This window comes from Osmia bicornis, chromosome 16, assembly GCF_907164935.1.
Source record: "Osmia bicornis bicornis chromosome 16, iOsmBic2.1, whole genome shotgun sequence".
NCBI lineage: Eukaryota > Metazoa > Arthropoda > Insecta > Hymenoptera > Megachilidae > Osmia > Osmia bicornis.
Window position 1 is genome coordinate 5,952,976 of NC_060231.1, and position 15,147 is coordinate 5,968,122.

Genomic DNA, 15,147 nt, shown 5'->3' on the forward strand with positions numbered 1-15,147 from the left:
GATCGCCAGTTCTTTTCAAAACATCGATACTCCCTCCATAAATCACCTAGTTTCCGTTTCTTTCATACTGTTCCCTGGTTCCTTCGTTCCTTTGCGAATTCTTTTTTCCTTTTAAGGACCAACTGGATTGTATTGTTTTTCTTGGATAATTTTTTGCAAGGGATAATATCGAAGAGGCAAATGGCAAATTTAAGATTCATGGATTCGTTCGAATTTAATATTTATGAGTCCGTTTCGCTCCTATTTTATTATACAGCTTTTTGTGAGGTTAGGGTGTAGGTAACAGAATCTGTTGATGATTGGTCGCGCCCTCTGCGTCGCCATTTTCCCTAGGGAAGGCCTCCTTGCTCGGTGCTGTATCTTTCAGGGGAGTAGAGTACGTATAGTCAGACAAGAGATCACATTAGTAGTCAGACAGAATCCTAAATTAAAAAATCCTAAATTCCTGTAACTTTTATTGAACCAAGGCAATCTGTGACATATTTTTGAGTAATGTCGTTCGTGATCAAAGAGGGTCGTTCGAATTTCCCTTGTCATCGAACATCGTTGTTCGTGTATCAGATATCGGTGAAATTTACAATTCGAAACCAGCAGCCCAGATCCTGTCATTATTGACGAGCGCATTCTAATCAGAAACTAATCAGTACTAGCTTAACAACTCAGCGTCAGTTTGGTTAGACCTTCGCCAAACGGTTCGATGTAATCGAAAATGACACGCTGTCATGGAAGACAGACACTGTGGCTGGAATATCGATGGCAATCCTGTCCCTCCGTGATCCGGGATCGTATCGAAACCCCTCAACGTACTGTTTCGCCAATAACCTCTATCGAATTGCTCACCTTCAACGATAAAAAAAAAAAAAATCCGAAGCAAAAGTTTCACGATTTGTATCTTTTGGTCGAAAGCAGAATCGCAATTTGAAAACGAAAAACTTTCGCGATCCTCGGGTTGATTTATTCACTCGCCAGCTATCTGTTGCATACCTGCTTGATTAACGAACTGTGCGACGCTTATTTCGTTCTTGTTTAATCCAACTGTCACCCATGATCGATGTTATTCGACCCTTTTCCATTAATTCGACTCGAGTGAAAAATTTGCAGATATTCTTGAAAATTGATAACACCTCGTGGTTCGCCTCCGCGAATTTAATATCCCGTCCTCGGTTGGAAGGAACATTATGGTTCATCGACACTGCACGTACACGCAGTGGATTTACCTGGCCGTAATGTCCTTTAAACCATAACAGCCGCCAGCCGTGATTTGTGAGAACGATAAATCCAGTGGAATTTAAGTCCTGATAGTACTCACGATTTACGATGCTGTGATTTGTGAACGCTGAGATTTACGCGAACGTTGTCGAGTAGCGCTGGCCGTTTAGGGGAAATTTGTTTCGGCCAGGGTGGCGCCACTTTCGCTATGAACGTTAATGAACCATTTAGCAAATTACCTCCGACCAGTGAATCGGGGGAAGAATAAGAAAAATGCTGATTAAATTATTTAAAAAAATATTTCTTTGTTTATCGTCAACAGAGCGAGGAGAGCCAGTACGACATAGACGGCGTCTTCGAGTGTCTTCCCTGTGCAGAGGGCTGCGAGTCCTGCGAGGACGATTCCCCCTGTGTGGTATCCTTGAACTGGTTAATGAGAACAGCCATTCTGATTCTGGAATGCTGTGTCATTGCCTGTTTGCCGGCTGTCGCCCTTTTCACATGGAAATATGGAAACGTGAAGGTAAGCAGTTGACATTACCATAACGCAGTAGATGTTTAACCCGGCGGCGACCACAGACGTACCGGGACGTCGTACGGAAACACCGCAATGCCTGAATCAAAAGCTTCATCTCGTTTGCTCAATTTCGTGCTATTTCTTCCCGGTTCGTAAAGAGCTCCCTTTGAAAATTTAGGTTCGGGTAATTTCATTTAGAACTGGGTCACTATTAACCGCGGCGCTATTTGTAACTTGAAACTCTCAGTGTCTGTGAAGATTCCACTCTCGTTCGGAATACTTGAACTTGTTAAGTTTTCTTCAGTAGACGGTCAAAAGCGCCGATGTTTTAATTTAATTCCCAAACGTTCGAGTTCGAAGAGTTTCGGGGAAAGAATGAGGGAAATTAATTAAGCGAAGACCAGAGTCTCGTTGTCTCGAGTCTGGCAACTTGAATCGCACTTTCGAATGCAGATTACGTTTCTGCATTGCAAAGTCGAGCCACGGTTTCCGATGTAAATCGAGGCTGTCCCTTCCTCTGGTCAACTTAGAACGCGAAGGAGCTAGCTGAAACACAGATTTCAACGCAGGCGATGTTTAAAACTGTTTAAGCATCTGATTTCTTCGAGTTATTCGATAGCTGGACCAATTGGCCTGCCATAAAATCGATTTACATTGATATAGAGACGAGATTCCTGCGTCCATCAAGGAAAAAACGCTCGGTCTGTTAGGTAGATAATCGAAAGTTCGATCGAAAGCCTCGCTGGCTAACGAATTTCGCTCTTCAATCGCCCGGCGTGATTAAAAAGATTGAAGTGCGCGATCCAACTCGTTTCCAACCTGCTGATTGTTCGTTTCGCCCTCGGTATTTCGAGTTTTTGGGGAAAACAATGAGTTTCCGCTTTTGGAAATGAAAAGGTGTACCAATTGCGTCGCTTCGAATGAGACAGATTTCATTTCTTTCTATTTGTAAAGAATTTTTACGAGAATTTATGCTTAAGCGTCAAATTCATCACAGAATAATTAAAAATGTGCTTTATGATCCCTCGGTCTTCGTGGAACTTAAAAAATTTGAAGCTGGATAAAAAATGTTTCCTGGTGTTAATTAATCAGAGTAATATTTTCTGAAGTAACGTGTAGATCTGTAATCGAATTTCAACGCTGTCCACGAAATGCAACAAGTTGCTGAATTCCAGCCGGAACTTGAAGCACCTGTGTGTACGTGTGTGTTTGTTCGATCAAACGAATTAGAGAATTCGGTGTAATACATATTCTCGATTAGAAAATATGTTTCACTTCGCTCCATTGTGACCTGTAACTTACGGCCAGCCATTTTGTGCTAACAATTTTGATGAAAAGAGCGTATGCAGAATTTTTTCAAGATAATAGAATAATTTAGAGTGAATGAAATAAATAGAACATCCTATAAAAGAAAATAGTGGAATCGAAATAAAAGGGACAAAGGAATTGGAAATAGCAGATGATTCCCGGTGACTGAGAACTTTAAAGGATCTAAAATTCGCCAGAAGAATTGCCAGCCAATTGTACACGAGGATCCGGGAATAAATTGTGATACAGGAGGTCGTGAGTCGCTAAAATCCGCTAGTCTCGTACGGAGGAGGCTGTCATCACAGAACGTGAATGGAATAAACGTGCAAAAGTTGGCCGGAAGCCATGCATCCAGGCAATATATTTCAGTTTAGCATATAAATGTTTCCAGCAGAGCCCGTCCTCCTTTTCACGCATTTCCATGTTCTGAATCGATCCTCTTGTACGATTATATTCCTTTTCTCCTTTGATACGTGAAGAAATCTATTCTGCCTCGTTGAAAGGTATCAAGTCATAAAAGTATCTATGGACGTATCGAATTTTCAAAGTGTTGCTTAACAAGTGCAGTCACTTAGAAAGTGAAGCTACGAATTATCCTTAGGACAGGGACCGGTGGATTGTAGGCCCACAGGAACTGCTGGATGGTACGTCTATTGGGATTGCGGGTGGTAGGCCCACAGGGGCCGCTGGGTTAATTCGTGCACGGAGACCTGCGGGTTGTAGGTCCACAGGGGCCGCTGGGTTAATACGTGCACGTGGGCCTGCGGGTGGCAGGCCCACAGGGGCCGCTGGGTTAATGCGTGCATGGACACCTGCGGGTGGTAGGCCCACAGGGGCCGCTGGGTTAATGCGTGCACGTGGACGTGCGGGTGGTAGGCCCATAGGGGCCGCTGGGTTAGTACTTACGTGCACGGAGACCTGCGGGTGGTAGGTCCACAGGGGCCGCTGGGTTAATACGTGCACGTGGGCCTGCGGGTGGCAGGCCCACAGGGGCCGCTGGGTTAATGCGTGCATGGACACCTGCGGGTGGTAGGTCCACAGGGGCCGCTGGGTTAATACGTGCACGGAGACCTGCGGGTGGTAGGTCCACAGGGGCCGCTGGGTTAATACGTGCACGGAGACCTGCGGGTGGTAGGCCCACAGGGGCCACCGGATAGTAGGACCACAGTGATTCCGTCACTCTTAGATCCTTACTAAGGATAATATGCGTATCAATGTCTACAGCAATCCATTAATATTGTACAATCACATGCAGGAATCACAACTCAAACTAGATGTTGGATTACCTGCGCATTGTGTGGTATACCTAAGCCAAGTATTTCCTTTCCGCGGTCTATGATGTTTCTATGGCAGAAGCTTTGATGACAGTAACACTAGAATTGTCACAGAGCACCGCAGCGTTAATTACTATCACCAATGGAAATTCCACGTGCCTGTACAAAGGAGGTGTTTGACAATACTGAGCACAAAGGACATTGTACGAAACCTTGTCACCTCCTGCAATAGTCTTCAGTCGGAATTGTAAGGGATAAATATGATCTAAGTGGGCAACCGCTTCGGCTCCATTCTAGCAAATCCCTTTTGGCGAAAGAGTCCTTTGGCTGGCGCGAACAGCTTTAACGAGTTTCTTTGATGTAACGACGCCGGTTGAAAGCTGTGAACATTAAACTGCTTTACGAGTGCGCGTCTAATATACGCATCTACGTTTACGAGTGCAGTGCCGCGTAATATTCGCCTCTTCCTTCATGCTGTAACGAACTAGATACGATATCTTGGTTCACGTTGCCAGCCAGTTGGTTTATCGCCCCCTGCCGAACAGATTAACCTCTCCGTGAGCCGGTATACTTCACGCGGCCCTTAGGAAAGGTTAATTTGACGTCGTTGAGCACCGTTAACGGGCTGAGAAGTTGTTTCGTAACACCTGATGCGTTCGAGTCGCTTCAGGCTATCGAGTGATCCCGCTTGAAAATCCCTTTCTTATCCCTGTCTCATCTGTCAGTTCCTTCAGTCCACCTTGAGATCCGGTTATCAGACGAGGGTAACCCGGTGGCTGTTGAGATGGCCACTTAATCTTTGAAGGGTTTTATATAATTGGAGTGTCCGAGGTAAGGAGTTCGAAGCATAGAGAGGGAAAATTGTGAAAATCGAGGACTGCTCCTTGTTAAACGTAAAATCTGAAACTTACAGTACACTTCAACTGTTAGTATTATAAAAATTATCAAGATGCACGGGTATGAACAACGTCTAATCGATTAGAATTTCATCAGAGTTTGGTTTGGACCGGGTCCAAGTATCCATAGGGCGGATTACATTGAACGCAGTCCCGAATTAAATTTCGCCCAGATTTAACCTAATCTTGATCTACCTTTAAATCAGACCCTCAGGGCACATCGGCATTTGGTTAGGGTTAGAAATGACCTAAAGCCAGATAAGGACTTGGAATGATCCCTAGGAACTCCTCCACCTTGCCTATCTACCAGCCTTCCAATTTTAACTTCAAAGTTCCAAGGACATATAGGAAGGACCTAGGACACTGTTCACGAACCGGTTGAGCTTTTCTTGGCCCACTAACGTCTAGGACGATCCGGAAGAGTAACGATCTAGGTGGGCAAGCTGCAGAACGGTCAGATAATTAAACGGCAAGCTTAATGGACGAATAGCAGGCAAACTGACCCTTGGTTAACGATTAAAATCGTAATGAGACCGCATATGTGACGTGCTGGTGGCCCATTAGCGTAACAAGTCGCCGTAGTTGTGACGGTTACTGTCCCAGGGAATTATTGCACAGCCGGTCGAATCATGTGTACCATCGGCCCGGTCTACCTGGAAACGCGGACGCGTGCCAAACCGCTCGGAATTTGCTCTTGAAAATCCAACTGTTTCGTGGCGGTGTTACGTCAGCAGTGATGCCGGCTGCATTCGTACAAAGCCGCCAGCAGATGTAACGATCCCGCTATGTATTATTCATTACGAGACGGCTGTGCGAGGCTTCTTACGTACAGTTAGCGTTCTTGTTACCTCTGATACTCGCTTGTTTTGTGCAGTGGCAGGAAAATTTGTTTGCCTTACCTTCTCCCTCGGAAAGTCTATTAAAGTGGAACTTCCTCTCTTAGTCCTTGTTGATTGTTGTCAAGTACTTTAACATGTATAATTGCTGTTTATTGTTTAAGTAAAGGTATACAATAGATGAAGGTCTGTATAGCTTTCTCGTATCGTCTTGTACACTGAATTTGGGAAAGTATTGTTGAATGCTAGTAGTATAAGACGAGGATAAGTCAGACATATTTTATTTTTGTACAATTATTAATGGAATCGAGTCGAATAAGTTTGTAAACACATTATGAGATTCATTTTAAATAATTTTTAAGTGTATAAAGTGAATTGTATGGAACTGAATTCAGAGGGGATTGGGGAATGCTGGATGCCAGTAGTATAACTCAGCCATAAGTCAGACATTCGTTTTTCTGGTGAAATAATCAATGAAATGGGGTCGAGAACTGTTTCAATAAAAACTAATAATTGTAATAATAATTTTCATAACTAAACTTCAATAAAGTTTTCATCCTAAACGTTATACGTCAACTAATTTTCAACAATCAGATAAAACTGACATCCATTTAAGTTTCCCTGTTGGAAAAAAACGTTACTGGTTAAAGACACGAGTTGAATGAAAAGTTCGCAGAAAATTAAAGAGCCGTAAAATGTCAGAGGGCGATGAAGGCGGTGTTGTTCGGCCAGTGGAAAGTTTTCACTTCAACGGCTGTCTGACTTTTACGGCCATTTTATTTAGCCGTGACGGGATCGTGACCAGGCCGCTATCGGAAAGGAACCGACATTAATTAACCGAGCACGAGCCGTCCGATTTACGGAAGCGTTTCTGACGCGAAACTCCGTCTGGCAGAGTAATTTACTTCCGGCCGAACGAAACCCACCCTCCTTCTTCGGTGTTTCCAAACGAAATAACGTGAGATACAATTTTCAAAATAAAGGAAATTGTGGCAAACTGCACTGAGTGTGCAGTCGAGAGTCGATCTAAAGGCGGGCCTTGATGAATTTTAACGTCGCATTCGGGATGTTCGCTTTTGAAAGCGGAAAATCAAGGAAAATTAACGCAGCCGAGCGTGTTCACGGATCCTTAGTCAGGAAATTAAGAGAAGTGTCTTCTGGAGCGAGACAAGCAGACGGTGAAAATCATTAGCCAAAGGAGGAGTTCTTCAGGAACGGTTTAACCGTTCCCTCGAGTTCGCCACAAGAATGTTCTCTTCCCTTTTACCTTTCCTTCCCTTTCGATCTTTCTGATTTTCCGCTGTTTTATTCTTGGAATATCCATTTCCTTTCAAAGAAATTTCATCAACAAAACCTTGAAGAAAATTTTCTTTTTATTTTATAATTACTGCAAATTGATATTTCAAAGAACGAAGGATTAAATTTTCATTTCGAACGAGGTTTACAAATTATAGACATCGATTGACTAAAATTTTCAATTTGATTGAAAAATAATTAACCGTTAATTACAAATACTCACCTTCAATTACCAATTCTCCGTTTTTATGTATAATTAAAATTTAGGCATGGACGTTGAATTTTCAATACCATTCTATTCTTAAATAAATGCAATTTGCATTATCTTGAGATGATCTCTGAATAAATTATAGTTCTCCATTCCTTTTCAAGGGTTACTTCGAGGGAAGAAAAGAAAAATTCTTCAGAGGTTTTTTCCATTCATTTTTCTTCCGAAACCGCCTTCTCCCCAGTTTCACGCCCTAATGGCGCGATTTTAATGCGAAGAAGGGGGTTCAAAGTATCGTTAACTCGGAAACAAACGAGTGGAACGGCCTTGTCTGTTGGAGAATCCAGGATATTCTGTTGGTCATTAGTCGAAGAACAAGAAGTGTCTGCTCGATAAGAAATAAAAAAAAAAAAAGAAAACGGACAGGCGTAGATAGAAGAACGCGGTGAAATATACGCAGCCGGCTTCATTTTTTTTTTCTCATTTCCTTTTTCATTTTCATTTCTCGCCTCGCTGGTGTAATAACGAAATGTATCTCTTTCTCATGGTGTGCCCATTGTAGAAAATTAAAAGTGAAAAAACGGGTACGAAAGAGTTCCGTGTTGCACACATGGGACCGTGGCTATTGTTACACCTCACTTCGCCGTATTGTTTTTTACTGTGTTTCGTTGACAGTGTGGTTCATGTGGGGACAAATAGGAACGTGGTGGTTTACATTTCGTACGGAAAAGTGCGATAAAAATAATTTTAGGTAGTCTGCGGAACGTAAATTTTCGGATATCAGTGAAATAGGATCGTATATAGTCAGACCTAAGTAGTACAGGGCAGTGTGTGGTCAGACTTAAGTAGTGCGTGGCGATTTGTGGTCAGACCTAAGTAGTAAAGGGCAGTATAGGGTCAGGCATATGTAATATAGGGTAAAATATGGTTAGAGCCATGTACAATAATATAGGGCAATGCATGGTCAGCCCTAAGTAGTATAGACCTGTGTGTGGCCCGTCCTAAGTAGTATCTGGCGGTGTGCGATCAGACCTAAGTAGTACAAGGTAATTTTTGGTCCGGCCTAAGTAGTACAAGGTAATTTTTGGTCCGGCCTAAGTAGTATAGGGCAGTATAAAATCAGGCGTAAGTAGCACAGAACAGTATATGGTCAGACCCAATTAGTAGTGAGGACCTAAGTAGTATAGAACCCCATTCTTATGAATAATCGAGGATAACCCGACGATAAAAATAAACAAAATGGAGATCCCAGTAAATTCTGTCCAGCAATTAAAAAACAAGTCCCTTCCCCCCCATAAATCAGTAAGAAAAATAGTCAAGTATGGTGGCTGCGTTTATTGAAAGGATGCGACGAGCGTTATCGAACTTCTTCTTGGTAATGAACCTCCAGGGAAATAAGAGAGGATATTTGAACGATAATACAGATCGAATGAGACTGCTCGTTTCCACGAGGAGCTAAGATTTCCTTGTTTCTTGCAAACTTCTTCATTCCTTTTCGATCATTTTTTTCCTCTGTCCTTCCGATAATTTTAATCAGTTCGACTTTCAGGGAGGGCCTCAGGTAGGCGAGTTGATATTCGAGGCAAACCGACGGATTAACTTATAATCTGATTGCACCCCGCAGACGACTCGGGTATTGATTTCATCAAACTTCCGTTAATGGCGATCCTTTTCCATCAAGGATTCCCGGGAAATCCGGACGAATACCGATATGGATTATCTTTCGTTAAAAAATACCGTGGGAAGCAATTTTTATTTATAAAATAATGACTTGTTGGTTCTTGGCATCGTTAAAATCTGTTTTCTTTTTTCCTTTAAGAACACTTTGATTGGCCTTGTTTAAAGATTCTTTAAATTTTCAGGTTCTTAAGTTTTAGGGCTTGATGAATGCTACAAGTAGTATAGGTCAATAGATAGTCAGAATTCTTCTTTTAAGACAAATTTATTCTACTCCCTGGTAAACTGAATAATTAAATTGCTCTTTCATCTGAAATAAAATAATTTCTCTCAAATAAAAACTGGGCCAACATTCTTAAAAATTTCGTCCATTGTATTCATTCCCTTCGTCTGATTGCGCGATCTAGAATTTCAGCTTCTATCGATCTCTTTTCTTTTTTTTTTAAATAATTCCGACATTATTTTCACCTGTTAAAAGCAGATCTTTTCAACACACCTGTTTTCAGTTCGGATATAAAATATAACAGTGGAAAGAAAAAACTTTTGAAATTGTAAAATTTTCGCATGGCAGTTCCATTCAATTTAAATATCAATATTTCAGCAAAAATTAATATTTTTCTTCTCTTTCTATGCCTACCAATAAAATAACAGTTTTGTGCCATACAGACTGCACTAAACAAAAAACAAATTCGCTTTGTGCTATGCTTTTATGTTCGCATAAAAAGCAAAAACGATAAGGACAGGGGTGGGAGGTGGTTTGATATATAAAGCACTCGGCCGTGTCGTGAAAATGAAAAAAGGGTAGGATAAATAAAATAAAGCTGCTCGCGAAGTCGCTTCCAGATAACTTTAAAAAATATTCGTATTTCTCTTGGGAAAAGTAATTTCGATGGTACTCCTTTTTTTCCTGTTCACGGGACGAGAGAACGTTCGATGAATTCGAAACCCCATGAGACGAACCTCGTTGAAAATGTAACCTTGAACAAAAACCTACGACTGGTTCTCGGGAAGGGCAACGGGAGAATTCTTCCGCCTCAATCGTCGACGGGAAATAGAAAAGCTGTGATCGTGATTGCAATATCTCACGACGAGTTTTCATCGTTCACTAATTTTTTCTCTCAAAATTTTTCCGGTAAACGTTATTCTATTTCAAGAAGGATATAACATAATATTAGTTACCAAATTTCATTGTTATAGGTTTACGCGTTTAGGAGATACGAGCGTAAATGTGGTGACATGCCATCCTTGCATATCACCTGAGGTAGAGAGTCCGGTACAATTTCATCACATAAAAGTATTCGTAAATAGCACTTGTGGCATATCAAATTAAAGCTTAAGGTTTAAGGAAAATAACTACGTAAACGTTTTATTGATATTCTTAATACAAAATGGCTGGTCCGTAATTGAAAAAAAGATAATGAGTTAATCAACCTACAATAGTGCATATCAAATCTTCAATCGGTTATAACTCAGTCTGAAAAAGGGATATCAATGAAGCATTTATGTAATCATTTTTTATAAATTTTTGTAATACTTTCTATATTTCAAAATTCACCATTTGATATGCAGTAATTCAGTACTTAAATAAAAGTTGAAAATAATTAAAGTAAAAACGAGTAGAAAGAAACATACAGAAAACATGAAGTTTTTTAGAAAGTAGTAAAAGAATCGTCATAGGACTAACAGTTTGGACAAATATTAAGTTTGTTTGGAAAGTCGTTTATCGACGAGATTGGAGGGGTTCGAGCCGCAAAATCTTGTTGGATTAAGTAGGAAAACCGTCCCCTAAAAGGGGCCAGAGGATGAGAAATGATCCCATTGTGTCGTGAAAGTTTTCCAAAGGCCGAGATGGCTCTACTCGCCGAATGCAATTCCAGCCAACTTCCGATTTCCTGTTTAACCAATCATCTTCAAAGTTTAATATCTCTATTTCCTGCGTAAACTGTGTCACTGAACAAACCCTGGAAACTTAAAAAGAAAAAAAAAAGAACAATTAGAAGACCTATAATTCAACGTTTCTGTTATCCAGAAGGAAATCAATGCATTTAAATAAGGGAGAGGGAGAAATTTTTATGAAATTTTAAAGCTTCGTTAGTGAAATACGAAGGGAAGGAAAATTCTTTCCACGAAATTTTGTTATATAATAATTTTTTATTTTTAATAAATATTGTAGTAACCTGATGTTAGAGAAGTCTGCAACTTATCGCGTGGAATTTGAAATAAAAAGGAAAGTTTGAAATAGTTGATAGAAGTTACGCAGTGGATCATGATTTTGCGGTTGCAAATATTTGGCAGGATGAGAAATATTTGAAAATCCCACGGACTCGTTTAATCAACTCCGCCGCATAGAAGGGGGTCAAAGTATTTCTAGTGAAACTCGAAAAATTAATATCGAAAAAACATTCTCCTCCGTCTCGCGAGAATTCCTTAACTCCGCCGAAAAGCTTGCCAGCGAAAACTTTCGCCTGCCTGAGGTACGATATTTCATAGCGGAACATTTGTCTCGTTGAAAACGAGAACCACGTCGACGCAGAAATTACGTTCTGTCACTTGCAGTAGTATTAACATGTCTTTGATCAGACCGTTCAGTAGAACAGCGGTGAAATATTTCAGACGTGTGAAACTTTTTCATTTATTCGGTGATCGGTGACATTTAAAGATTGAATCGTTATTTTAAATAAATTTTCGAACAACCTATATATAAGGGACGAGTGTATCCGCCATGTTGTTCAGAAAGCGCGGGAAATTAAAATTAAATTGGCCCCAACAACAATTCCGGTTGATATTTATACCACACAATGCCTTTTGCCTAAAGAACAACTGTGAGCAATTTCAACCCCCTACCCGCACTGATAAGGGGATACGAGGGCAACAACCCTAAACTTTACTATTTTTCTCTCGAAAACTGTTTAAGATATTTGAACACACTAAAGTGCAAATAATAGATACTTATTAGCTGTATTTCATATATTATTTTTCAAAATTTTTGAAGGTGATTTTTATAAACAATCCCTTGAGTGGCGCCCATCGAAAAAATTAAGAATAATTCTTTACTACTTAATTATGTAAATAAATTTCCTAGATAAACGTGTCCTATGTCATCATTGTCTCCTGTTAAGTGACGATTCAAATATAAAGAAGAAAGATAATCCCTTTTGACTTACGGAAGCGTCTTTCAAGCAGCTTTAAAGCCATCCCTCTGGCTTGGAAAGGTGCGAGAAGGGCGTCTTAAAGAAGAAAAGTGGACGTGAAAAATAACAGGAAGAAAATGGAAGCACGTTTGTTGGCCAGGGAATCGGGACGACTGGGGTGGCTGGGATGGCTGGTGGTGGGTGTAGTCGACTGTATCCTTGGGGATAGCGCATACAAATCGTTGGTCTTTCGAGGGAAAGCGCATTTATGCACTTCACGAAACGATGGAGTTTCATGGACGCAGCCAGGAACGACCTAACCCAGTTTTGTTCTCAAATCCTGCTATTTGTCGATCGTGCCTGGATCTGTCGTAATTTCCGACGACGTCACGCGATTCTTCGACCAAAAATGAGGAAAAAATCTTTAGGGAAGTTTCCTCGTTCGAGATCACGTTTCTGAGAATGATGGGATTTAACATTTAGGTAGATGGCACAGTGGTTCTCATCCAACCTTACGTATTTGTCTTTCAAAACTGTTTAAGTTTACAGAACTGAGCTAGATATTCAAATATTAATAGAACTTAATAGTTGGTTATTTGTCACAGTGGTTCTCATCTCGTCTGTTTATTTTTTTAGTATTATTTATGAACCCAGCATGGTTTTTAAATATTGCTCTGTAAACATTGTTGTTCTCTATGATCTGTGAAATCAGACCTTTTATTTCTTGCACAATGGAGAGTTTAATTGCTTCTACCTTTCCGTGTTTCTCGGAAAATTTAATATTGTCATGAACACGTAGCTTCGTTGTTTCCTTCTTTCATTTCACCGTGAAAATTTCATATTTTTCTGCTTTCCTTTCCATCTCGTTTCCCATTGAAACCTGAATACTGTGCGCGTGTCAGGGGTATTAACGGAATTCCGAATAATTTAATGCTGTATTATGATATCGCATCATCATGGAAGAGTAAATTTATTTTTAATGTATATTTAATTATTTGTTTGTTGAATCGCGACACGAATGGATCGCTATGCTAATAAATTTCATTTTGCAGGTGGTCAGAGCAGCCAGTCCAGTTCTCCTTCGTGTCATCGTGCTCGGTGCATTCTTTATTTATTGCACGGTGAGTAACTTATTAAAATTCATAAGAAATTGTGAAATTAATGAAAAGTTATTGCATGTTTCTTTAGAATTTTTCAAAAGAAAAAGAGGTAATTTAAAACTTTTCTGAATATTTTCTATTTTATTTTCAAATAAACGGTTCTTTAAAACTCTTCATGAAAAACAGTAAACATTGCCAATAAATATTTGTCAATACTGTTCTACCATGGAGGAAATATTTAATAATCAATAATTTGAAATTCGAGAAACTCTTCCAGTATTTACTGAATAAATATTTTCGAATATCGTCAGTCATTAACTGATCCCCCAAACATCGAAATTTATATGAAATAATACAAGCTATAATAAACAGGATTATAACATTTCGGTATCATGAAGGTTATCAATTTTCAACTACAGTTTATCTTAATGTTAATAATATTAACATTAAAAATAATTTAGAGAATAAATAATATAGTTTTCAATTATTATATATTATAAAATTCAGTATACAACTGAAAGGTACGAATAAAGAAGTAAAAATCAATTCAAATTTTCCCGCGTAAGCGTTTGTGCGCCAGTGGTGGGGGGCGACGGACCTATAAATATGAGACCGCGTTCGCTGCGCTTTCACTCTCCGCGGAGACGTCTCCGAGGAAGGATGGGAGTTCGGGGCATCCCCATTTTCCCTGGGAAAGCCTGATTAAATCGCAAGTGTAATAAAATTATTAACATAAGAATATATTGGTGTTCGATAATTCCCCGTTTCTTAAAATGGCCCACCTTTTAAATCCCAAAGGCGCCATATTATCAGCAATTCCCCATTAAAAGCACTAGAAACTTTCCGAATATCCCGCTACAGCACGTTTCAATGATGCTACACTATTTATAAGGTTCAAGTACAGTATCGAGAATCGCTGTAGCTAATTTAATCAGGTAAGCGACGATGATAGGCATTAAAGTAACAATTGGCCGTTTCGTTCAGTGGCTTTTATCTGATAATCGAGAGGGCCCTTCTTCTCGGTTAGATCCCGAAATATATACGATCCATCGACACGAGAGGTAGCATGGTAAAAGGTGAACGAAGAGGATCTAATTGGAATTAGTCGCTTAACCTGGCACGCGATTCTCTGATCGTCTATGGAAATTATTCTCTCGATTATAGCTGATTATCATCACGCGATACGTAGCGTGAAACGAGGCAGAAATATTCGGGAAAATTATTGTCGAAAATATAATTATATTGTTCAAGTATATTCAGATGAATCATAGGTTGTTTATTGATTTTCCAATCCAATGATTTTATTGCTGGAAGATCAGTGTTTGATCAAAGGTTCAATAAATATTTTCAGTTTTAGTTAATAATTATGATTGACAAATTTTTGCAGCCTAGAGACATTTTACATTGCCTGTTCATTTTTTTTTTTCAATTATGCTACAGCAAATATAATTTTAGCTTTTGTAATAGATTGAAAGGTTTCATTGTACTTGATTTCCCAGTATCCATTATGCAATAATAGAATCGAAATTGGATACGAGGTTGAATCGTTAATAGTCATGAATTTAATTCCACAATATTTGTACAGCATCCATTTTAGTTTATAATTTCTAGTGTTATTGATGTTTCACTCTGCTCCTCTTTACGCAATTCCCTAAATTATTCGAACCGTGTATAAACAGGGATTACTTGATTCAA

General features: G+C 39.8%; 1 protein-coding gene across 3 annotated transcripts in view; it reads left to right on the forward strand.

The window, feature by feature from the left end:
• The window catches only part of LOC114876664 (probable G-protein coupled receptor 158), an 81,511-nt gene that overhangs the window by 51,637 nt on the left and 14,727 nt on the right, over window positions 1–15,147 (forward strand). For all 3 annotated transcript variants that reach the window (XR_006830221.1, XR_006830222.1, XM_029188406.2), the window contains exons 7-8: window positions 1,532–1,732; window positions 13,405–13,473. Coding sequence is in view for 1 of the 3 variants with exons in the window: in XM_029188406.2 (XP_029044239.2) it covers window positions 1,532–1,732; window positions 13,405–13,473 (270 nt within the window). In the remaining 2 variants the exon portion in view is untranslated. The remainder of the gene's footprint in view (window positions 1–1,531; window positions 1,733–13,404; window positions 13,474–15,147) is intronic.